The sequence below is a fragment of the Papio anubis genome, chromosome 9, assembly GCF_008728515.1.
Source record: "Papio anubis isolate 15944 chromosome 9, Panubis1.0, whole genome shotgun sequence".
Classification (NCBI taxonomy): domain Eukaryota; kingdom Metazoa; phylum Chordata; class Mammalia; order Primates; family Cercopithecidae; genus Papio; species Papio anubis.
The window spans coordinates 79,585,617-79,613,198 of NC_044984.1; the positions used below are offsets into that span (position 1 = coordinate 79,585,617).

At 31.5% G+C, this 27,582-nt stretch overlaps 1 protein-coding gene across 6 annotated transcripts in view; it reads left to right on the plus strand.

Annotated features, from left to right (window-relative positions):
- The window catches only part of LRRIQ1 (leucine rich repeats and IQ motif containing 1), a 245,779-nt gene that overhangs the window by 197,439 nt on the left and 20,758 nt on the right, over positions 1-27,582 (plus strand). For 5 of the 6 annotated variants that reach the window (XM_021922651.2, XM_021922650.2, XM_021922653.2 and 2 more), the window contains exon 26: positions 10,552-10,672. In XM_021922651.2, the coding sequence (XP_021778343.2) occupies positions 10,552-10,672 (121 nt within the window). Of the gene's footprint in view, positions 1-10,551; positions 10,868-27,582 lie in introns of those variants that run through there. The other variant, XM_021922652.2, reaches the window with a different exon arrangement.

Genomic DNA, 27,582 nt, shown 5'->3' on the forward strand with positions numbered 1-27,582 from the left:
CTAGTATAAGATTCTTAAAAATGTAATAATAACACGCACAATAAAAGAACAGAAAATTTGAAACAAAAGTTATCAAATCTTGAGAAAGGACAGATGGGTATGCAAGCAAACCAATTATAAACTCTGGAAATAAAATATTTCATTTATATACACTCTAGACTGGACACTATAAACGATAAATTTAGTAAACCAGAAGATTATCTACAAAGAAACAATAATTAGATTGACAGCTAACTTCATATCAGAAGCAATGAATGCCAAAAGACAATGGATTTTATTTCTTAATAATAGGGATGAGTATCATCCACAATACTCTTTAGTAGCCTTCAATAGTAAGTCAAGAATAAGGCATAATCAAACGTTTAAATTCTGGATATTGAGGAAGCTAGTAAATAACATTTCTGTCTTTCAAGGAAGAGCAAAGCATATTGCATGACAGGAATTAGAAAAACGGAAACAAAGTACATTTTCTTTACATCCAAAAATATATCAAAAGTCATGTCAAATATATAGACAAGTTTATACTTAATTGACTAAATGAATCCCCCCAAACCCCAGAATTTTCCTGCAGAAGACAGAATTATAATTCAGGTTTCCCAGGAAACATACTCTGATAGTTTTATGTTTGAATGCAGAGAGTTTATTCAGGAGAGCTTTCCAAAACAACTCCTGTGAGAGATGAAAGAAGCAGAAATGAACAGAGGGAAATGGTGCCCTTCAGTAGCGGTGCATCAGAGAAAGTGAGGTCTGAAGACAGGGAAGACCCTTTTGGGTTGTCCTAGCTTGAGACAAGAGGACCAGGCTTTAATGTTCCTGTTATCTCCTCAGGAGAAGGTGTGACTTTGATAAGGCAGTTCTCTTCAGCGAAGGACAATTTCCAGAGAGGGATTTGGCTGAGACCCATCAGGCTGCAGTTTTCTCAGTGACTCTCTCTGACTCAGTTGTTAAACATGATCTAGGTAGGGTATGATAATAGCAAGGCAAGTTTAGTATTCATGAGTGCAACAACTTAGTCAAGAAAATGTGTCAATTGTACCCAAATAAATCTACAAATTAGAATAAATCTCATCTAATATTACAATGATTGTTGCAAGCCTAATGAAAATGTGTATTGAGGATTAAAAACCCAAGAATATGAGTGTCAACTCTGAAAAAGAAGAGCAAGTTGTGTCACAAGACATAAAGGCTTAGTAAAAAGGTAAAGCAAACTTTATGGTTCCGGCACAGGAATGGATGAATAGACCAATGGAAATGAATAGCAAGGTCAGGAATAGATATATGACTGTACTATAAAGATTGGAAAGCTGAGATTGTTTACTAAATGGCATTGAAAACGTACAGGAGTATGCATGCACACCTTTTACAACAGTGGGCAGAATTCAGAAGGTTCGAAGATCCAATTATGAAAGGTAAAGCTGTAAAACAGGTAAAACAAGGAATAATAGTTTTGCAACTTAGCAGTTAAAATACATTTTTAGAAAGGCATGAATAGTGCAAACGATATGGCAAAAAATCAGATGATCGTGTTAAATTAAATATCTCTTTGTATTAAGGATTTAATAGAAAAAGTTAACAGGTATATGACTACTGTTTTCAGTGTCTCATTTAACAGAGCCTAATATCTAAATATAAAAAGATCTCTTTCAGGTAACCCAATGAATACATTAGAAAAATAATATAAATTGGTAGTTCACAGGGATGATGCCTAAATGGGCAAGTATATGTGAAGAGATGCTCGGTTTCCAGATGAGAGGGATGAAAATGAAAATTAAGATGTCTTATGACTATACTAATCAAATGGCAAAAATTGGAAAACGATATTGCAAAGGGATGTCACCAATGTGAAAATCCTTGTGTACAGTTGGTGAAAGTAGAAGCTGGTAGTCATTCTGGAAAGAAACTTATCAGTGTTTATTAAAGTAGGTATTTGAATACCCTATTAGTCGGCAAGCCCATTCTTGGAGGAAAAAAAGATACATATTTTTGGATACATATATATATTTGGATATATATATTTCTGGATATATATATGGATGTGCATATATGTATGTATATATCTCCCAGATTATTTTTACATACAGCCACCAAAGAATATTTACCAAAAAGTGTGTTGCTATATTATTTATACACATTTAGAGGCAACTTAAGTACTCTTTAATTAAAGAAATGAATAATTGGTTGGATATACATTATGAAACACAATACAGCAGGCAAGAGGAATAAATTAAAACCATGCAGAAAATAGATAGATTTAAATTACATATTATTGTGTTTAAAAATTAATGACCGTAATTTTAGTACCAATTTATTTGTTTTCCTAATTGTTTCTGCTTTGGGCTATCATATAGTATAGGCCAGTCCTTCTGAAGAAAAACGTTTTTATAAAACCAGGATAAAATTAATCAAACAACTATTGTATAAGTTGAAAAACAGACAGCACAGGACTATGATGCCTGAGATAAAAGTGTGGAACATGAGTTCCACAGTCAATTCAGGTAACAGCTTGAAAACACTTTCTGGGCTACAGCAGAGGGAAGGGAAGCCTAAAGAGAGCTCAGTAATTTCACTGAGTTGAAAAGAGAGAGAGAAAGGAGTGTTCAGAGTTGCTGAGATAAATGGTATTTACAGGGTAAAATACTAGAGAAAGTGTTGCAAAAATTGGTATAGTGGTTTCCTTAAGTCTTTGGCCAAATACTAAGCTCTGTGTATAGTGCACTGTGTGACTCATTGATGTCCAGAAGGGAACAGCTACTGGGAATATCTGAACTGAAAAGAGACTCCAGAGGTCCAGAAGGGAACAGCTACTGGGAATATCTGAATGGGAAAGAGACTCTAGAGACCAATCCAAACCGGGAAACATTGGAGTTCTGACCTGCTACAGTGGAGAACGTCCCAGACATTTAGTTAAGACCATGTAAAGTTAAACTTTAGGAAGGGGTGACTCTAGCCGTGGATTAAAATCTCTTCTAGATCCACAATCGTAAAACATAAATGTAAGCCTCAAAAAGACCAAGTTAATCAACAAATCAACTGCCTGCTAGAATAAAAGCTGCCTCTGTTAGAATAAAAGCTAACAGAGTTTCAAGGATGCTCACAAAATCTACAGATTCAGCAAATAAAATTACAGTGTCCAGTGTGGAGTAAAAAATTGCTAATCCTTCAAAGCAGCAGGAAAATGAGCCTTGTGAGAAAAGTCATCACTAGAACCAAATCAGGTAACCTTTTTAAGATTCTTGCCTGCAAATTATAACATCTAATAAAAATATCAGCGATTTGGCCACGCGCGGTGGCTCACGCCTGTAATCCCAGCACTTTGGGAGGCCGAGATCGGCGGATCACGAGGTTAGGAGATCGAGACCATCCTGGCTAACATGGTGAAACCCCGTCTCTACTAAAAATACAAAAAAATTAGCTGGGCGTGGTGTCAGGCGCCTGTAGTCCCAACTACGCTTGTAGTCCCAACTACTTGGGAGGCTGAGGCAGGAGAATGGCGTGAACCCGGGAGACGGAACTTACAGTGAGCTGAGATCAAGCCACTGCACTCCAGCCTGGGCAACAGAGCGAGACTCTGTCTCAAAAATAAATAAATAAAAATAAATAAATAAACAAACAAACAAATAAATAAATAAATAAATAAATAAATAAATAAATTCAGAGATTTAAATGTTGAGGAAACAGATTGAAATCTTAATAGAGAAAATAAACTTTAAAAAATAATGAGATAGAAAATCTAGAACTGAAAACTATTTCACCTTAATTGAAAAAAATATAATGGCTGGACTTAATAAATTAGACATTGGGAAGAAAAGTGCACTCAGAAACAAAGCAAGATAAACTCTCCAAAGTGAAGCAGAGAGAGAAAAAATAACTTTAAAAAAATCAAAGCTTGAGTGCTCTGTCAGATAATAGCAAGCAAACTAATAGATATGTCGTTGACTTTCCAGAAGAGAGATTAGAGGTGAAAAAATATGTGAAAACTAATCACTGAAAATATTTAAAGTTTGATGAGAAATATGAGAAAACAGATTTTAAAAGTTGTTAACACAAAAATTACACCTATGCACATCATAATCAAATTGCTGAAAACCAACACAAAAGAAAAAAATTTAAAGCAGCTAAAGTATACATGATATACAGGAGACCATTTGTAAGGAGGATGGTTCACTATTGATCATAAATATTGACATCCAGAAGAAAGTGGAAGAAAAAAATGTCAACTTGCAATTCTATATCCAGTAAAAGTAGAATTCTAATTTACCACATTAACATAAAAAGGAGAAAAATCAATGTCTCAATATATGCAGAAAATGTTTACCACAAATTCAACAGATTTGTGGTAAGAATTCGTAGAAAATTAGGACTAGAAGACACTTTCTTAACTTGATACACTTAGTGGTTAAAGGCCCAATGTTTTGTACCTAATATCAGGAACAAGGCAAGAAAATCTGATTGGAAAAGAAGACCATCTGATTTTCACAGATGACATCTTATTGGACATAAAAGTTTTAAGAAATCCTCACAAACACTTTAGATGTAATAAGTGAATTTACTCAAGGACACACAATAAAGATTAATTTAAAATATGCTACATTTCTAAATATTAACAATAAACTTTAAAAATTAAATTTAAAAATTGCATTCAGGACAGTGTCAAAAAATGTAAAATATTTAAAAATAAATGTTAACATTGAAATGTATAAACCCTCTACACTAATAACTGCAAAGCACTGCTTTAAAAAATGTCAGAGACATACTTATTTATAAATAAGTTGAAAAACTCAAATTGTAAGAAGTCAATTCTCCCCAAATGTTCTGTAGATTCAAAGCATTCCCAGTAAAATTTTTGGTAGAAATGTACACACTGATATTAAACTGTGTATGGAAATGGAAAGGACCTAGAATAGCAAATGCAATCTTAAAAAAAGAATAGTAAGACTCATGCTACACAGAATTCAAGACTTGCTATCAATCCCCAGTAATTGAGACTGGTATATATATATGCGTGTGTGTGTGTGTGTGTGTATATATATATGTGTATATATGTGTGTGTGTGTATATATGTGTACATAAATATATATTTAAATATATATATTTAAATATAAAATGTATATTTAAATATATATTTATGTATATATATGTCCATATATACACACACACACATACACACACATATATACATACACACACATATATACACATATATATACACAAATATACACATATATGTGTGTGTGTGTATGTATATATGTATGTGTTAAGATACAAGAATCTATCAATGGAAAGTATAGGGAGTCCAGAAAACTACCCACACTTATAAGGTCAATTAATTTTCTATAAAGTGTCAAAACAATTCAAGGGTGGGGAAGATAACTCTTTCTACACATAGTGCTGGACAACTAGATAACTGTATGAAAAAATAATCTTGACTCCTACTTCTCATTTTATGAAAAATGAATTTAAGATGAATGATAAGCCTGAATTTAAAAGTCAAAATTGTAAAACCTATTGAAGAGGCCTGGCATGGTGGCTCACACTTGTAATTCCAGCACTTTGGGAGGCCGAGGCGGGTGGATCATTTGAAGCCAGGAGTTTGGGACCAGCCTGGTCAACATGACGAAACTCCATCTCTATCAAAAATACAAAAATTAGCTGGGCATGGTGGTAAGTGCATGTAATCCCAGCTACTCAGGAGGCTGGGACACAAGAATCCCTTGAACTGGGGAGGCGGACTTTGCAGTGAGCTGATATCACACACTGCAATGCAGCCTGGGCAACAGAGCCAGACCCTGTCTCTAAAAAAAATAAAATATAATAAAATAAATAAAAAATAAAACCTATTGAAGAAAACAGTAAGATACATCCACAAACCTGGTATAGGCAAAAAACCTAAACTATAAAACATATAAATCAATTCTAGCTCATATTTAAAAACAGCCCTTAGGAAAACAGAATTCAGAAAATAAAAAGAAATGAAAAGTCAAACCACATAATCAGAGAAACATTCATATTCCCTTTCTTTCTGTCAAAAGTAAGTGAAAAGTTGTTTACTTAGAGAAATAACCAATACCACTCTACACCTATTAGAGTAGTTAAAATAAAAAATACTGAAATTATCAAATGTTGGCAAGTATGCAGAGCAACTATATCTCATACATTGCTGGTGAAAATGTTACAGCCACTGGAGAAAAAATCTTTATAAGCTTTATAAGCTTGTAAAGACTCTGGTACCTTCAGAAGCTTTATAAGCTTTTATAAAGTTAAATATACACTTAACATGTGACCTAATTATTATCCTTCTAAGCATTTTTCCTAGAGAAGTGAACTTTCATTCAAACAAAATCTGTACATAAATTTTTATAGCAGTGTTATTCATAATAGCCAAAACTTACCACAACCCAAATCTCATTGAATGGGTAAAAGAATAAAGAAATGATGGTACATACATACAATGGATATACGACACACAACTAAAAAGCAATAAACAAGAATGGTGTTGGCATATACAAATATTTCCGTAGATCTCAAGAACATTATGTTGAGTTAAAAAGGGCTAATCTCAAAAGATTACACGGTATATTATTTCATTAATATAACATCCTTAAAATCACATAATTATAGTAATAGAGAACATGTGATTAGTTGCCATGTTTAGGTTGGAAAAAGGATATGACTATAAAGGAGAACAAGAGAGTTTCTTTGGGAAGATGGAACAGATTTGTGTCCTGATTGTGATGATAGTTGAATCTATACATATTAATATAATACATAATCTATACATGTATGTATGCATAATTTATACATATAAAATGTCATAGAAGTGCAAACAAGAAAACATTAGTGCATGTGGAAGCTAGTGAAATCCTAATAAGGTCGATAGTTTAGTAATAGTATTGATACAGTGTCTGTTTTCTGGTTTTGTTGATCATGATTTGATAATGTGAAATGTTGTCATTGAGGCATGCTGGGTGTAGGGTGCATAGGGAAGTCAGTGCTATTTTTTGTAACTTCTATGGCAGTTATTTTTTTAAACTTCTTTGGGAGTTGAACTTCATGTTTAAGGTCTTTGCACTTTACAGCATGTACATTATTTCTTTTAAACATTTAAAGTGCCTTCCCTACCCACATACGTTATATAACAAGACATCTGTCTTATTACATAAGAAAAGGATTTTGTGAAAAGATGATGTATTATGAATTTAGGAATATGCATAATTCATTTTCTTTACATGAAATTAAAAAGCTTTAAAAATCACTCAGATGTCTAGATATATTACAAATAATTATGTGGTATATTTATGGTATAATCATAATTTTGCCATAATTTGCAAATTATTCTAACAGTTAAAATAAATGAACTAAATGTAGATCTCACATATATAATGTACAGTGAAAACAGCAAGCGGCAGAAAAATATATCATTTATGTTAATTTTGAAATAATAGTCTAAAATGTTTAGTACATATGTAGAAAATCAAAGTAGCATGTAAGGGGACTTCATCGTTATAAAACTTGCTTTCTCTCTTTAAAGAAATATCTGGGTAATAAGTACATATTCATTTGTTTTTGTGTGTGCTGTTTTGTATATCTTCACTTCCAAAAGGAAAATACTTTTAGAATTAATAATTAATACAATCTTGTTTATGAAAAAGTGTAGAAGAGGAGGAAATCCGTATTGTTTAATATATGAGAAAGAATTTCTTTTTAAATTAAGTTGCCAAAGTTGAAGGTGAATCAGAATCCAAATGCTTGGAAAGTCCTGTCCCAAAATGTACATCCCTCATTTCATTGTGAAAATATAGGGTGGAGGTGGGGAGAGCGGCAATTACAAACCTTGTAGGTAGGGAGATAAAAGAGATCTGTTCCAAAAACAAAGACCTAAAAGAATTTTGCAAAATTACAGTCTAATAAGTATTTCCCATTATGTTGTATGTGAGAAAATTCTTATCTGACATTAACTTGAGATTGTTTATTATAACCATAGAAAATATTGCAGTATTTTAGAATCCAACATACATTTTTATAGAATGACTGTCAAATGTGTGATCAGTTATCTTCAGGTTTTTTAAGTTGGCCCTCCATGTCTGTCAACCAACTCTGAACTGAAAATATTCAAACAAACAAAAAATAACAATATAACGATAAAAATAATGCAAACAAAGAAGCAATACAATATAACAACTCTTTTATAGTATTTACATTTAATTAGGTATTAGAAGTAATCTAGAGATTATTTAAACTATAAGGGAGAATATGCATAGGTTATATGCGAATCCATTTTATATAAGGGACTTGAGCATCCATGGATTTTGTTATCTGTGGAAGTCCTGGAACAAAGCCCCACAAGTACTGAGGGATGACTGCATATACAATTTACATGACATTGAAAATAATCTGCATCTTCTTTACCATTTCTCTATTTTTTTAACGTTAAGCAGAGAATGATGTTTAGTTGGGAAGCCAATATTTTCAAAAACAAGATCTAAATATTATTGCATATGAATGGCTATGCCAGATTCACTGAAAGACATTAACTAGCCCATTTATGAAATTTCTAGGTTTACTTTTAAGCTGCTAAATGGCATTATTGTGAAGCCATGTGTTTCTGATAATTTTACTTCTAAAGCTGATTTCCTATATAATTGACCAAATTAGTAACTGACACTAGTTATTTTCTACTTTGGAAAAAATCATCTTTGGATGTTAATGGCTTAGACGATAATAAATTTTTTGGAAGGTGTTTATTTACAAATATTTTCTTGACTGTAGGTTTCGTCTTATTCAGGGTAGAGTGGGAATTCTACTCTCTAAATAGGTGTAGTGAAATTATGTCATTACATTTAAATACATAAACCTCATTTTACAATATTAAGGCTTATAATCTTAAAGCCTCTTTAGTTTGCAGAAGGGTCCCTTATGCGGTTCACATGTTTTTTTCTTGTTATCTAAGTAGTCTCACCAAAATTGTGGTATTGCTTTCATGTTTCCCCTTAACTTTTGACTGTTTTTTGTTTTGTTTTGTTTTTGGTTTTGTTTTTTAAGGTTTACCATTGATGGAACTTTTCTAATGAAGCTATTATAATGTTAGACATGTACTCTTGTATACTGTTGAAATACATTTCAAAAGTAATGTATAGCATTTTTCATACAAATCACAAGTGTAAATTGGAAGCCAATTTTTAATTTTATTTTAATGTTTTCTACCAAGGTTTTTTGACAATGTAATTATATTACTTAGCCAGTTACATTAAGAAATGATTGACATTATACAATGGTTTATATTCTGAACTCAGCAAGAGCAATACTTGCTTACTTAAAAATAGTTTGTGAGGCAATACATATGTTAATTAGCTCAATTTAGCCATTCTACAGTGTATACATGTTTTAAAACATCGTATTGTACATGATACATGTATGCAATTTTTGTTTGTCAATTAAGACCAAATAAATCAGGGAAAACATAAACGAATTTGGAAAAATATAAGTATATTAAATAAATAAATGTAAGTTCATATGTTTAAGAGTAGGAAGAAGGTGGGAGGGGGATGTAAAGGTGAAGGGCAAATATCTGAATTTTAAAGAGGATCATTTTTGGATTCTAGTTCCTTGAGTCTTTGTAGCTCATCATATGGAGACAGCTTTTTAACCACAGTGGTGGTTTTATGCTTTTATTTTGCTATACTTAAGTTTTCCTAACATCAAACATTAAGAACAATGCGTTTTCACAGGATTTCAAGCATGGTGTGGTTTTGGTTAAATCCCAGCTACTTTGAGGCTGCTTTGCTTTCCCTCATGGCACTTCCCCCTATTTCAGAACTGAATCCTAATATATCTTTATGTAATGATATTCAACATTATGTACAACAATGTTTTATAGGTAAGATGCAATTATTTTTGACACTTAGATTTGGTCTAAGTAATAAAAGTTCAAAGGCAATTTGAGATAAAATAGATAATTTAATTTTTATGTTCATTAAATAATGTCCTGAAACATCTACATATTTATAATTATCCCAAAATTAGACTTAAATGTAATATTTTTATATTGATAATGGTTATAATGAGAAGGTAAAGATTGTCTGTACCTTAACAGTATGCAAGTATGGGATGAAAGGCATTTCAGAGAATTTTATTGATAAGACTAATACATGTAAGTGGCAACCTATAATTATTGCAAAAAATAACCCAATATGACATGTCTAACATTCAATTAAGAATTAAATAATATACTTGGCAAATAAATAATGTTAAGCTCTTTAAAGTTTCATCAGCTAACTTTGAGACTGATTTTCATCAAAATTACTGTACTAAAATGTTTTCTTTTGTTGTACAGACTCAAATAGCAATCCTCAATTTTACAATCGACTCTTATTTGCAAAAAATGCTTTGACATAGTGCATTTGTTCTGCCTGGGCAGCAATAAAGGATTGTGGTATCATTTTGAAGAAGGTTGTTTGACAGAGCCTGTTTGTTTATTTGGGGTAATGTGAGCTGTATTCAGAAAATGCCATATTTTGTTTCATGATTGTATACATTCTCTTCCATTGCTCCCAGGCAAGACTTGTAAGCAGAGAAGACACGGATTTAGACCTTCTTTCCATGACCAGTGGAAGTGCTTTGTCTGTGAACAGAGAAAAAAAAAATCAGGCACACAGACACTCAGCAGGATCTTCAAGTAAGTTGTGGTTTCCTTCAAAATTAATTTAGAAATCACAAACGAATTGATGGAACCTAATGCCAGCAAGAATTCTTTTTCAGATGGGGGTAGGATGCCAGCAACCTGAACTGCCCAAAAATCTGCATTTAGATTTTTTCTTTCTTTAAATATACTCTTTTGATACAAACAAAATTAAATTATTTCTAAAATTAACTGCATCAGTTTTTATTTTAATTGTATTCTGGGCTTCAATATCTCCTGCCCCCCACACCCTGTGAATCATATTGAATTCTTTGATCATTTAATTTTAAAAGAAATTTTTAGATTAATTGTAAAATGTTAGATTTATATATGAAAGTAGTGTGTCTTGGCCTTTTGCCATTGATTTAGTAGATACTATATTTAAAGATAATTTTCAAAGAAATTTTTTTAAATAGGAGAGCTTTAAATAATATTATACCGTCAAAAAACATGCTTTCAAAAACTATTTCCATTCATATGTAAGAGTTTGATTATGTCTATTAATGATAACTTTATATTCATAAATCTGTCACATACATCTATTACCTTTAATTTGGTGAGAAATATACATATATATTAAACATATATTTATATAACATTTGTTATATATGTGGAGAGAGAATATAAAGATAATGATTTCAACAAGACTTATATTGCAATTATTAACTCTGAAAAATGTAAACATTTAAAAAATATCTGTATCTTGTGCTATTTCAGGGGAATAGAGAGTAATTTTTTTCAAAGTCCTTATTTAACCCTAGAGATTTTGAGATATCTTCTAAAATATGACAATAATTGTCTTTTTACTTTAAAATTAAATCTTCATACTTAATTATACTTATTGTTATTTTTGAAAGTTTTATTACTTATTGGTATTACAGTTATATACATACATATATATAGGCTCACACAGACACAAATACAAAATCAATATTTGATTGAAAGTGAAAAATTCAGATCCAGATGGTGCTCTCCAGATAAATGAAAACTTCAAAATGATTCTCTGACTTTCACTTTTCATCCAAGTACTTGGCTTTATTAGATTATAATCATTTATATTTATTAATACATGCAAGTTCATTTTGATAAATTTTAATTTACTTTTGAAATAATTTTAATATGTCTAATTTTATTTTATTGATGTATTTCTTTATTTTGTTTTTGTTTTTGTTTTGGGGAGGACGGAGTCTCGTTCTGTCGCCCAGGCTGGAGTGCAGTGGCGCATTCTTCGGCTCACTGCAAGCTCCGCCTCCGGAGTTCACGCCAATTCTCCTGCCTCAGCCTCCGGAGTAACTGGGACTACAGGCGCCCACCAGCACGGCCGGCTAATTTTTTGTATTTTTAGTAGAGAAGGGATTTCACCGTGTTAGCCAGGGTGGTCTCTATCTCCTGACCTCCTGATCCGCCCGTCTCGGCCTCCTAAAGTGTTGGGATTACAGGCGTGAGCCACTGCGCCCGGCCTATATGTCTAATTTTAAAATATTTTCCAAGTTTCAAAGACCTTCGAGAGCTTGAATTTTTCTTATATGATTATAGAATCTCGTCATTGAAATGTTGCCCTAGTCTATATAGTTAAGAAATAAATATTTTAAGTTTAAATTATTCACCTAATATAAATTTTTTAGTTGTTAACATAATGTATCAACTTTATCGAATTTCAAAATCTATATTCCATTTCAGAAGTAATCAGCCTGTGTCAATACATATTAATGAGTAATGATAATTTTATGCATTGCATATTACAAACTCATATGATATCTCTTTGGAGCATTTTAGGTAAAAAAAAAAAAAAAACAAATTAAAAACAAAAACAAAAAATTGCTTTTTCACTTTAGAATTTCAAAACTTCTGTTTATAATGTATTACCTGAATGTTAACACATTAATAGCTCAATAAATCATCAACTATTTTCAAATATGCAAGTTTCATCATTCACTTACATGATATTGAATTACAGATTTTAGGGATGCAATTATATAGAGTTCATTTTTAACACATTCTCCAAGAAACTGAAATAATGCAATTCTCACTATAATTCCAACTACTTGTCAACAAATAATATTACTGAAAACAATACTAATCTCTGAATGTGTTTAATAAGTAACAATTTAAGGCAAACTACTTTAGAAAAATGAAGTTTTTAAAAAATAACAAAATGATTATGAATCAAATAGTTCTTGCTTAATCACTGTAGTTGCTGAGTAACTATAACAACATCAGTATTATATACTAATGAGTATGGTCTCTGACGTAAATTTGCCAGGATTTGAATGAGGATTTAATCTTTAAAATAGGAATGATAATAGAAGTACCTCCTTGTAGAGTTGTTTTTGGGATCAAATGCATACCGGTTAGAACACAAACTGGTACAAAATCAGTGCTTAGTAAGTGTTCTTTATAATCACCACCTAAACATAGTTTTAAAAGAAGCATCTATTGGGCTAAAGTATGGAAGTCTCAAGTATCTAGGCACATGGTCTAATTGGTTCAGCTTACAAGAAACCTACTCTTAGTTGCTTAACTAAAATATTTGGCTTAGTCTATTTTTCTGTAGAAATCAAAGTCCTTGGGCCCTAAGCCTCCATGGCCCTGAGTCAACCAGTTACAGCTTTGGTATCCTGAAAGGTCTTTTTCCTTTAGCTTTCTCTCTCTGTCTCAAAACTTGTCACCTTATAAAGCTATTAATAAAATAATTTTTTTGGCCGGGCATGGTGGCTCACATCTGTAATACCAGCACTTTGGGAGGCCGAGGCAGGCGGATCACAAGGTCAGGAGATTGAGACCATCCTGGCTAACACGGTGAAACCCCGTCTCCACTGAAAATACAAAAACAGCCGGGTGTGGTGGCGGGCACCTGTAGTCCCAGCTACTCAGGAGGCTGAGGCAGGAGAATGGCATGAACCCGGGAGGTGGAGCTTGCAGTGAGCTGAGATAGCGCCACTGCACTCCAGCCTGGGTGACAGAGCGAAGATTCCGTCTCAAAAAAAAAAAAAAAAAAAAAAAAAAAGAATACTTTTTTTTAGCTTTGCAGGCCAAATCTAGAGAGTACTTTGTGGACTACATCTGTAAAACTCTTTTTGAGCCTTTGAACTTTTCTAGATGTTTCCCTTTTATTGTTGTTATAATTTTATAACATGTATTCTTTGGAATCAGAAAAATTCAGATTTAAAATCCCAGTTCCACCATCACATATGAGTTGTGTGCCCTTGGGTAAATTGTTTAACCTCTAACATTAAGTTTACTCTCTGTAAAATGGGAATAGTAATGTTTGTATCATAGTTTTAGTAAGGAAAAACTGAGTAAAAATATACATAAAGCATGTGATATATTGCCTTGGGTATTGTAAGGCCCGGAAGAATAGTACCTGTTGTCTTCATTGTTTGTTGTTGTATGTTTTGTGATTCTCTTGCATCATTACAAAACAACCCCACAGTAGAATTGTCTTCCTTTTCTGTGTGTCAAATATAATAAGACCAGGAGAAGTATACTTTTAACATGCTGGCCATCTCAGGCAATATGTCTTTTCTTAGAGAACTTCCTAAATTTTCTGTCCCTTTCCTTTTAGGCTTTACTATTTCCTTACCAAGAGGCCAAAGCAGTCTTCTGCTATCTAGATTTCCGATCTTTCATCTGGTTTACAAAGTTATGAAAGAGATTTACATTCTCATTCAAAAATTGCCATTTATAAAATGGACATAGCAAGAGATTTCCTCATTTATGTAATATTTAGGCAAAATATTTGAATTTACTAAATGATTTTAGTTTTCTCAATTAATTTCCTCATTTAATGCTTAAAGTATGCTTTGCAATATATAATAATGCTTTGATTGTTAGGGTAATTTATAGCTTTGTACATTATATTTATTTATCTTTTCTCATGTATAATGATCATATTTCTTTGACAGCTAACATAAATGAAATTCAGGAATTTAATTTGCTTTTCACACAAAAAATTAGCAAAGAAGAGCAGCAACTTGAATTCATCTTTTTTTGTTGTTGTTCCAAATCCAGTGATCTTTTATTCTTCTATGGACTAAAACATATAGCTTAGTTAGTAAAATAGTCGAACAAAAATTAATATAGTTTTTAATCATTAAATTATCCAATAGTCATTTATTCAATGCTCACTGCTCCCTGCATCCCCACGAGTGATTTCCAGGTGCCTCCTTCTGATTGTCTCTGTACTTTCCAGGATACATTCCATTTTCATAGTTACTTGCATTTTGAAAACCCACAGTGCCTCTGTAATAGTGAGTAATCAGACCCTACTCAAGCTTTTCTTTGGTTATATCTAAACTCATGAAAAGTTAGCCCTTTAATATGGTATTGAATTTTCTGAATATGACAGAAAACATTGTTCAGAAGAGAAGCAACTATAGTGGCTGAATTGACTTAGAGAGACTTCTTAAAGGCACTATACATGATTTGTGCCTAGAATGACAATCAGGATTTAAGTAAGGATAGAGGTAGAAGAAAACCATTTAAACAAAGGTAAAAGGTAAAATATGAATGTATAATTATGGAACATTGAAGAGTATGTCTGGGCCAGAGGTTCCATATACTGAAGTAATGTAAAATAAGGTTGGATTAGAGAGGAAGCCCGGTTTTAGGTAAGTTTGAAAGTAGAGTAGAAGACTTCAAATTTCCTACTAATAATAAGTAACAAATGAAGATTTCGAAAAATAAGTGTTTTAGAAAACTAATGTTTGTTAAAACTATTCTGAATCTGTTCTAACATTACATACTTCCTCTAATATATTGAAAGAGTAATTTTATAGCTCTTGTGAAAAAATAATTGATTTTGGTGATAAGAACTTCAAAATGAAATAGATTGCTAGGAGTTCATGCCTAATACTGTTTATAGTTAGAAGGACTAGGGATAGTAGCTAAAGCACAAGTAGATTCCAAAGATGGATATTGAGGTTTATTTCAAGTAGAATAAGCACATTTCAATAATATAATTTTAAACTTGCAAATCAAGAAGGTAGCATGTTGTGTGTACACATGTATATTAATATCTAATTTGTGCATACCTGGAAGTATGTGTCTGTCTGTCTGTGTATGTGTAACATGCATAATAATTCCACACTGTGTGAACTCAAGAACTATCATTGTATATATTTATGTGTTATTATATAAACCGCACATCATGATAGTAAGCAATTACAGGCCTACAATGTGAGAATCACTTCCACAAGTCATTAAGAAAATATAAAGATGAACTATATGTGCCTAGCACATAGTAGGCACTTACATTAAGTGAATAAATGAATATATGAGCCATTGTTGCTATTCTCCTATATCATGTATTCATATCACTTTATTTTTAAATGGATATTGTTTTTTACAAAAACAAAGAGGAAACATTTTCTTTAACATTAGTGGACTTCTTTCCAAATGGTATGTATGAGATTTAGATTAATAAATTGATGCAGATATTAATGTTGTCATATATTATAAAAAGCACTCTATGATGGAATTTAATTGACATGAAGATGGAATTTTCAAGGGCTTGGCTTATATCAGGGAGGTAAATCTCTCTTAAAAGCCCTAAACATACTTTTTTTACAATTCCATTGTCAACAACAATGTTGTACTAATATTTTGTGTTTATTGATTCTTCTTCTCCTATACTAGAGTGTATGCTACAAGAAGGCAGGGATTTAATTAAATATTCTAAGTACCTAGAGCAATTCCCTGGCATATTGTCTATTATATATATTGGAGGAATTGATACATGGATGGATGGATGGATGGATGGATGGATGGATGGATGGATGGATGGATGAATATCATCATCCTTTAGATGCCTCAGAGCTAGGAGAGTATCTGACATTTTCTTGCTCCATAGTAAGAGGAAAGCTTTACCAACAAAGAATCAGGGTAGAAGATTGCCTATTTAGTAGACATTCACCATGTATCATATATTCTCAGAGCTTTGCAAAATCCTGGCATTTATAAACATTAAAAAATATAATCCATCCATATGGTAAGTGTTTTATTTCAGGGAAAGTTTTCAAATAACACAATCAGAAGATGCAAATTTCCACAGATCTAGCCCATATGAAGCCAATCCTGTAATTTCTTCATTCAAAAATATTTATGAACCAGGTGTAATGGCTTATGCCTATAATCCCAGCAATTTGGGAGGTCGAGGTAGGAGAATTGCTTGAGCCCAGGACCTTGAGACCAACCTGAGCAACATAGTGGTACCCTTACTCTACAAAAAATACAAAAATTAGCCAGGTGTGGTTCTGTGCACTGGTAGTCCCAGCTACTCAGGAGGCTGAGGTGGGAGGATCGATTGAGCTCAGGAGATTGAGTCCTCAGTTAGCTATGATCACACCACTGCACTTCAGCCTGGGCAACAGAGCAAGGCTCTGCTGCTAAGAGGCAATAAATAGATAATGGAATATGGAATATCTATTATATGATATATAATATATACCTTAAATTACTAATTTCTGAATATAATAATTTTCATATATGTACATATTTGAATTATAAGTGTATTTATGAAGAACATCTTTATGAAAAGTAATTCGGACTGAATTTTCCTTAAAAGAGATAAGCAGCTTGGACCACATGAAGTCCAAGTATTATTTATTCACAGCATTTTAGTCTAGAAACTGTGTTTGAGGGAAATCGAGGAAAAGCATAAGGCCTGAAATGTTCCATCATTCTTTTTCTCTTTCTTCTAAGTTTTAGAAATTTATAGACTGGAAATAGCCTATAAAACTATGTCGTTAACTAGGAAAAAACTGTTAACTTGGGAATATCTAATAAAGTATAATATAGCTCTCATTAAACTGCAATTATGAGGTAAAGAGTAGTAAAGGATGATTAATAAGCTGATTGAGGTTTTTAAACATGGTGAGTGTGGTATTGATAAGAATATGTGTTTAGAGATTGGGCAGTCTCATTTCTAGTCCTTGTTGGCTCCTTCCCAGCTTGTTTGTGTACTTGGTTAAATCATTTGCCACTCTTATGTAAATTTAGCAGGGAAAGGCAGTCTGGCATAGTGGAAGGAAATTTGAAGTAGACCATATCTAAATTTGAATTTCGTTTCTTACATATATGGTTTTTGTAAACTTGAATAGGATATTTGAGGTCTGGTTTGTCCATTAAGAGAATGTTATTGTGAAAATTAGAAAGGTACGTATGTGTATTTTGGACTCATGAGAAGAGGGGCAGAAAAAAAAAACAGATATAAAGGAGATAAAGAGTACTTCTAACTTTCAAATGCCATAATTCTGCAACTAGAACAATACAACTTTATAGTCAACAATTTCCCAAATAAAAAGCAATATCATTTCTGATATTTTTCAGTATGAAAATCATACTTGAACTCAAACTTTTCTCTATGCCAGAATACTTCCAAATGATTGTGATCTTGAACATTGTTTAAGTGGTCTCTAATTATTTTAGCTCAGCACAATCAACAGAGAGGGGAAAAACTTAATATTTTCTTTAAATGATTTTAAAGTAAAGATCAGAAGACTACATTATCTGTGAGATATTACAGCTATTTTATAAAATCGAGTTGAATTTTAGAATGCTAAAACTCATATTAAAACCCACAACTTCTACAGAAATTATCTATTTTAAGAATATTCTACCATAAATATTTAGTTGTTGATTTTTCATGTCTCAATCCATTTTCAAAGAAAAAGAAAAAAAAAAGTAGTTTTCTATTGAGAAGTCAGTCCCTTTCTCATAGAATGACATTTGAAAGTGATCTTTTAGTTAATCCATAATTAGATGTTTACTTTTTAGGAAAATGTTGCTTGTAATTGAAAATTAAAGACACTGAAGAAGCAGCTAGTTATAGACTTAAAATTACAATGTAATTTAATAATTAGATTATTTTGAAGGTGGTTATTAAAGTGTTTGAAGTTTTTATGCAAGTATGAATTGTTATGGGAAAAACAAAGGAGTAAGATGCTAGCCAGCAATCTCCTTTAAGAGAAATTTAAGTTTTTCAATTTATGGAATTCTGTGAAATGTGACCTTGGTTGTAAATCTGATTAATTCTGATGAAGAATATTAAAGAGTCAGGCCTGAAATCTCTCCTGAAAAAAAAATAACAACAGTATATGTTTTGAAGAGAACTCCAATATATTAATGGACCAAAATTGGAAAGAGACGGGAAGCTTCCTTTTTTGAAGAGAAAGTTAATAATACTTTAAATTTACCCTGAAAAATTGTACCTTTGAAGTTATATATGGCCGTTTGATTCAACAAACGCCTATTGATCACTATTATATATTGAGCACTATTATATATTGTTGATATAATTTCAAATTTAATTAAATATCTAAGTTCTAAACATTAAAACGACAGGGCAGTCTGTACCTTATGATTACACATAATAAAAGTAAATGATGCAGTTTTTTTTTTAAGTAGAGCTTAAGTTTATTTTCAAAAATAAAAAAGTAATGGCATTTCAAAAAGAAACAGTATGTCTTACGTGAAATAGACTTGTTTTTTTCTTTCTGAAAGCATTAATAATAAACATCATCCAATTAAAAATGTGTAATGAATTGCAGCATTAATTTTTAACGTTGGAGAACCTACCTCTGTCGTCTTGAGTTGTCTCTTTCCATTCCTACAGCAAGGAGTGGTTGAGTGAGAAGGATGTCTTCTCCAAAGAAACCCCAATAAACCCCACTAAACATAAGCACTGTGGTTCACTGTGGTCCATACTCCTTAGGAATTTATCTTTAGTAAATTACAGTGTGAGTAACTGCTGTTACTATTATCTAAGACTATTGCAAAATAAGAGTACTCACATAAGAGCCATGCAACATTCTCAAATCTAGAAGTCCCTTATATATTTCAGGGAAGTAAAGCTCTGGTATTGCACCAGCACCTGTTATTTAGAACCATCTAAGGAATCTTTCAACACAAAGAATGTGGAGATATTCATACTTTATTGTCTCTTGCCAGCCAGAACCACAACATTCTCATTATAGTGCCTTCTCATTAAAGGAAGAGAAAATCATAATAATGTGACATTTTCATGTTACCAAGTTTCTTACTTGGATTATAAATTTACAGTTTTACATAAAATAGTAGGCCAAAGACATAGATAGTTCAACAGATTAGACACACAAAAACAAATGGACACACACACACACACACACACAAAACTTTACTTCCGAATCCTTGCTGTATTACCATTTATGACTACAAGTATAAATTATTTTCTTTTAATTTATGAATATACTAATCACTGATGCTTCATCAGTGAATTTACCTGCCCGTTTTGTCATCTTGTTCTTTAAGCTGTCTGCCATCTGTTTCTAATATATATCTGCTGATATAGTTTGGATGTGTGTCCCTGCTCACATCTCATTGAAATCTAATCCCCAGTGTGGGAAGTGGGGACTGAAAGGGAGATGATTGGATCACAGGGGAGGATCACATTGGATCATTCATGGTTTAGCAGCATCCCCCCATGGTACAGTCCTTGCAATAGTGTCAGTTCTTCTGAGATCTGGTCATTTACAACTGTGGAGCACCTACCCCCTCGCTGTCTCTTGCTCCTCTTCTGGCCATGTGACATGCCTGCTCCCCCTTTACCTTTGCCATGATTGTGAGCTTCTGGGGAGGCCTCAAGAAGGTCAGGAGATGCCATCATGCTTCCTGTACAGCCTGCAGAACCATGAGCCAATTAAACCTTTTTTCTTCATAAATTATGCAGTCTCAGGTATTTCTTTACAGCAATATGAGAACAGACTAATACATCTGCTTTGAAAAAAAGTTTTTCCAATGCTCCATGTTGTTTAACTAGCACTTTGAACATTTTGGGAGCTTTGCTACTTCCTACTGGTCCCGTAAATTTCATAACTGAAATTTACAAATAAATTATTTCTTCACTGGATGTTAGAAACATTTCACATTTACCTTAATTTGAAATTATGTATGTAGTGTTGAAAAAGTGAGGAAAAGTTATGTTTTATCATGTCCCTGCTTGCATGTTTTTAAATATAGACTGCAACTATATATAAAAAAGAAGAAATTGAGTTTTGATTAATTTCTCCACTAATTTACTAGCATATTAATTTTACTTCACATGACTGTTACAAAATCCAAATAGTTATATAATTCTGATGTATTTTCCTCAGACACTATCTTAAAGAAAATGCCATTTAGAAGTCTGTAGTATTCTCAGTCTATTTTTGCAAGGTTCAAAGTAGTCACTACTCATTAATGTTTTATCAAAATATGTGTTCATGTAATATAATAAAAATCTTTCAAAAATGAGTATTCTTCGAACAACTCCAGAACTTCTGGTAAGGTCAAGATTACAAAGAACTTGAGGAGTGAACAGAAGTTTAGGAAGATAAGTAAAGGATATGAAAGTGTGAATAAACCTTTTGATAAAATTTTTAAATTAGAAAAATCATGTTAGAGTTGTATGTATATATATAATTTTATATAAAGAGAAATCTTTCTCTTCTAACTTATGAAAATTGAAAATAGTATTGTTTTTCACTAATGCCTTTTATTCATTTTTAGTTTCATAGGCATTATTTCCAGGTAGTATATAGGTCATATTACCTGGAAATATGCAGGTAAATGCATCCCAAAGCATGCAAAATTTACTTTCTTAATGATTTTTTATGGTATTAATATATTATAGACATACTTTATTACAGAATATTAAACAAGATATTGACTTCTTTAAGATAAACCTTAGTCACATAAAGCCAAGTTTTGATTATGTTACCATCACTTGGCTTTTATCTGAATTACCTATGTTTTCACATTTTAAAAATGAGGGTAGTGCTATGCATCTTTCAGGACTGTAATAAAGATGGAAAGAGACAGTAAATTTAAAGTACTAGCCAGAGTCTGGAATATTATTGGACTCTTAAGTCCCTGCAGTTTCATCAATGTGACATTTCAGTAACGTTATATTAGTGAATTGACATTGGCAGAGAACTGAAGAGCAAATGGATAATGAGGAAATATGGGCAATAAGTACATAATACTCTAACTCCAGTAGATTTGATGATAAAAAATGTAATTATTAAATGCAAAATAAGAAATTTAAAAATATGTGAATTACAGTAATACTGTTAATTGGCACATTTGTAAGTGATGCCATTCTACCTATAAACTCTTCTAATAAAATAATTACTTGATATCGACTATCTATGTCAATTGTTGCTCAGTTTCATTGGAGAAGTCAAAATTTACTTTCATATTTCCTATTAAAATATTAAAAGTTCAATCCCACTCTAGATGTTATATTTTTCCTCATATAAAAACAATAAAAAGGTAAATCTTATAAATAACTGTGGCCGATTTAAACTCTTTTGTTCTACACATAATGAAATCTGGGTCTTTTAAAATCCTCTTTTGTTTTTATCTCAACTATTCAACTTGAGGTAACATATCAGTAATGAACTTATAGCCACATCTCATGGGATTATTTTTATTATTATTATCACTTTATGGTCAGCAAGAGTTATTCTCTAGCATTGTAAAAATTTACATTTTAAGAGTCATCTAAATTATTGTTTAAACTATTAAGTCTGACTCTTGGACTGAAATTTTTGGCCAGGAACTTTAAGACACAAATTTGTTAGGTGTTGATATTTTGTTACTGAACCTGGACAATTAATTAGAGAAAAACATTAACACTTCAACCCTTAAAATAGTCTACTACCTAGACCTAGAAGGTGAAAATTAATTGCTTTTACACTGAGAGCACATTTACATGGTTAGTGGGTTCATCTAATATGGATTAATTTTAAAATCTACCTTTTAGAAGAGTAAACACATAATAAATAGTAATTGATTTATTGTCTTTTAACAACTTGTTACTATCCTAAGTAACAACAATCTAAGACAGTTGAATGAAACAGTCAACAATTATTCCAGGCACAGTTAAATATAACAGTTATTAGTAACTACAGAATAATGTTTACAGAGCTAAGACAGTAGCTAGTTTCAACAGGAATTGACATTATCCAGAAAAAGACAAATTTCATCTGTATTTTGTAAAAGAGCTAGTTGTACATATGTTAGCTACATTTACTCTTTGTTAAAAAATTAACATTTTTTGACGACAGGATCCATGCATGCTCTATTGATAATACATTAAAGCATGATGTTTCTAACTGTAATATTTTAGTTCTTATCCATTTATATGATCATTTTCTTTCTTAAATTGTTTGACTTGTATTTTTGTTATTATTTTTTCTTTCAAACCAATTATTCACGCTAGCTAATGTGCAAAAATAAATGGATGTTGTTAAATATGAAATGCATTTGTCAAATGAATGAAACTGGAGTGAAATAACATAATAAATCCTCAGGCTAGTTATGTTTATTGTTGCCAAATGTCTCCCTGCTAAGAACTAATAAGTATGAAAACGGATAATGAAAGTTTCCATGAAAAATTTTTGGGAGATTATTCACAAGGCTTCACTATCTGGGAATGTGGAAATAAGTATTTGTTTTATACAAGTTCCATATGAAAATGGTAAAGATGAAATTAAGAAAATAGAGTCAAATAGAAAGCAACTACAGTATGACAGTTTCTTATATTATTTGGCTCACAGAAGAAAATTAACAAGAAAGTTCCATTGAAAGGAATAGGTGTTGAATGAATATGTAACTAGACGAAAGATTTTAAATTAAATTTTTCGAAGACTCAAAGTGATCTTGAAAATCTAATTTGAATTTTAAATGTTTATATTCTGAAATAAATAGATTAATAATAAGCATTTTGGAATTTACTTAAAATTCCTATTTTGCTAAAAATTTATTTTAGCAAAATTAATATGGGAAAATATGGTGAGAGAGAGGCTGAAATGTTTTATATATATAAAGACTGACTTGTTTCAAAGGAACATGCATATCCATCAAGATCCATAAAAAAAGATGCTCTCAACTATAAGCATCACTTATGCCATTGTTCTTCAATTAATTACAACTATTTGTAGATACTTTGTTGTAAATATAATGAAAATGAATAAAGCCCTGAAGAGGACATTAAAAAATAAAAAATAAAAAAATGATTGTGGAGTTTGGGAATAGACCTTTCCCAAACTAACAAAATAAACAGGACTTATATGACCTGATTTTCAGAATGCCTTTTAGAACTGTGTGCAGTAGAAAATGTGGGACATAGATAGTTTATGGATTGTTACATTTCATTCTTAACTGCTTATTGGAATACGCTTTTGATCATCCAGGCAATTTAAAAGCTTAAACACCCAATAGGTATCAACTATTTCAGTGGGAAACCAGAAAACCACAATAACCAGCATTACATGGAGTAGTTATCAATGGAAAGAAGGGTTTTAGTTAATTTACAGGCCACATTAGGAAGTCAATTTAGTTCTGAAACAAATCACAAAATCCTTTTAGATTTTATAACTAGAAACCACTCACTCAAAGAATTAGAAAAACCCTCCAAGAAAAAAGCATGAAAACAATGTAAGAATGACAGAATTTAGTGAAGACTTTTTTTTAGCACCACATTTTTAGCACCACATTCAAGCCATCATTTTGCAAACACATCACATGGCATCTTTAAGAAAAAATCAACACACTGGTTTGTTAAAAATAAAACGTGGGAAAACAGTGCATATTATAAGGCAGCCTCAAAGATTCAAATGTAAAATATGCATGGTAGATATTATAAAAGATAAATAAACAGGCATGTATTTTTAACTCATGTATTTACATGAGTTAAAAAAAACTATGCATTTATCAAAATGAGATTCCCAACCCAATGTTATATGTATTAGCTTTTACAGTCATTGTTTTTTCAAAATAAATATACACAGACAAAAAAATGTGTTACTCACATGTTTTTTTTTAATATTTTGATTATTAACACCAGTAATAATACTAGTAACAAATACGGTGGATATTTTTGTGACTATCAGGTGTACCAAACGTAACTGATTTTCTTATTTATATGTCACTTAAATTTATATGAGTAAGAAGAATAAACGTGTCAGTTCAATTGGGATTTTGAGAAATAAATTTTATTAATATTTTATGATGTACAAAAATAATTTTATTCACTGAAAAAGCTAAAAAGCAATCTCAAAAACAAGAAAAGTCACAATATTACATTGAAGAAATCCAAATATGGTATAAATAACCTGTTCAATATTTATTTTTTATTTTCAGTGTTAGACTTTATCTACCTCAGGTTCACTATAAATGATTATTATAACTCAAACTTGAACACAGCAATGACCTTACAAACCAACTGTTATTTCAATATTGTAATATCTACCTCAACCCCAAATTTGCCCAATGTAACTCATTCACAGCACTTAAATTGATATAAATGCTTTGCTGTTAAAAATTGGTTCTGGTCACTTTCATTAAAATGTTTAATTTTTTTCTCCATGCTTTACTTATGCTGTATCTGCTGTTAAGTAATAAAATATGGAAAGGATTTTGAAATAATTTATATATCCAGACACATAATGTTGGGTATATCAATGAAAATTCAATGACGTATTACTATATATCATGAAATTCCTATTTTGACCTGTTTAACGGTTTTTTTATACGTACCAGGAGAGTCATTCAAAGCATTTTACATATTAAATTACTTATCAAAACACAGCATATATATAGACCTTGACATTTGTTAAAGAACCAAGGATTTAACAATAAAATTTTATAGGACCAGAACAAATCTTGAGCAGAACACAGATTGTGTAGCAAAGAAGTGACTTCTTGAAAAATAGAGCATAATCATCAATACATAGTTTCAGCACTTGTATAAGCAATTGATTAGTTGATTTATATGCTCACCTGCAAATACGCAGCAGAGTGTTGTTAAAGTAACATAAAATCTATAACAATAATGTTGCAGAAAAGGGAAAACAATTGTCAAAGATTTGTTAGTCATAAATATTTTTGTTCTAGGAGTCCATCAGTAGGTTTAGCTCCAATATCAATATTTTGAGGCAAGAGTCTCTTGCTATTTTATTTTCATATGGGTAAGTAATTTTAGAATGATTATACATTGACCATATTAAATTGCTTCTTTTTAATGTGTTTTCATTTCTGGAGTAATCATAGGACAAAGTAATGACTTTGCAATGAATGCCAATATGTGATTCTCTCAGAGAGGTGTTATTTTACTCCTCAATTTATTCTCTATATAGTTAGTGATTTGGCAATTTATATGATAACAAAAAACTCTCACTAAATGCAATGAGAGAATAAGCTATATAGATTACTGCTCAAATTGTTTATTTACACATAGCAGAACAATACAATTCAAGCTTTTAATCACACCTAAAATATTGTTTTCACAAAACATTATATATTCACTTAAGTGTTTGCTAAAGACTCATTTTCTATAGCATTTTCATTCCACTTCAAAACTGCTATAAAGCTGTCTTGTAATATTATCCAATGTGCTTTTTAAATTGTAATTATTATTTGTTTAAGGAATTATACCAAGCAATGAAAAGTTAAAAAACTGTTTTTAAAATATAGGTTTACACTGTGAATAAATACAAAAAGATTTAAAGATTCATCAGCAGCTTCAAATACAACATAATAATATTGGGGGAAAAATGTACCATATGGTAAATTTCTGTCAATAGAAAAGTCCCTTAAAATGTAAAAACATTGTTAAGAATAAAGGTTTGATCTAAAGAAAAGCTATGCTTTAATGCAATTCAGTCTATTTCATTTTGAAATTTTTATTTTAGAAGCATATGAAATTATCTATATGTGTTTCAATACTTTATACAAAAAGTACTACCCTCCTTACATGTTACTTTTCATTGTTGGTTTAAGAAAAAGCTTATATTAAGAATAAAACACTTCACATGCCTTTAGTCCCAGCTTCTGGGAAGGCTGAGGTGAGATGAGAGGATCACTTGAGCCCAGCAGGTGGAGGCTTCGGTAAGCTGAGATTCAAATCATGAACTGCACTCCAGCCTGGGTGACTACAAAACACTGTATCAAAAAATAAATAAAATGAAGAAAGCCCTTAATACATCTTTATACTAAGATAGTTTCAAAAATATTATTAACAAGAAATGATGTTGTTGAATTAAATTTTAAAATACTTCTACTTATTACTTTGAATAATGCTTGGAAGGCACTTGACTTAGTTTACTGTAGTGGAACAAAATGTGTGTATTAGTCATTTGTGAAAATCTGCTTACTATTTTATTAATCGCTCTATTTTATCTTAAATAAATATGTCAAAATTGTAATGTTACTTCATTAGTTCATTACTCAGACATCCTTCTCCCTCCACCTCCACCCATGACCCCAGCATTCTCCCTATTTAATGTGTTCTCATAAATACATATTCAGTATCCAGGAAATAGTTTATTTACAAATAATTTTTACTGCTGAGGCAAGATGAGGGTTTACTATTACTTTTATTGTTTTTTAAAATGGACCAAAGTAGACATTCCATTCTGTCATCTGGGAAAAAATATGAAGTTATATGTTTCCAATGTATAAATAGTAAGTAGAAGGAGGATAAGTTTTTAAGACACTTTCTTAATGCATTTTAAGCCAATAGTTTATCGTCTAAAAAACACTTGCTTCTATGCTTAGTAATATTTCTGTTGCTTGAAAGAGTTCTTGCACTTTCTTGAAGGACTACTGACTGATTTATAGGGAGTAGCTCGGCGTAGAATGAATCTGGCTAACGTGGAAGTCAACTTCAGTTGGCATCTCTCTTAATTGTTAGTCTCTCGACTGAGATTTGCCTTCACAAGTGCCAACCGTGAAGGCCTCTGAATTCCTGAGCCATGTTCTGTCTCTAGCTCCGTTACAGACTAGTGTCTGTAGACATGAGCATTAGTCTCTATTGTATCCTGCATGTCCTGTACTAAATCGCTAGCTTTTAACTTTATCCCTGCTTTTTAGTACTATTCTCTTGG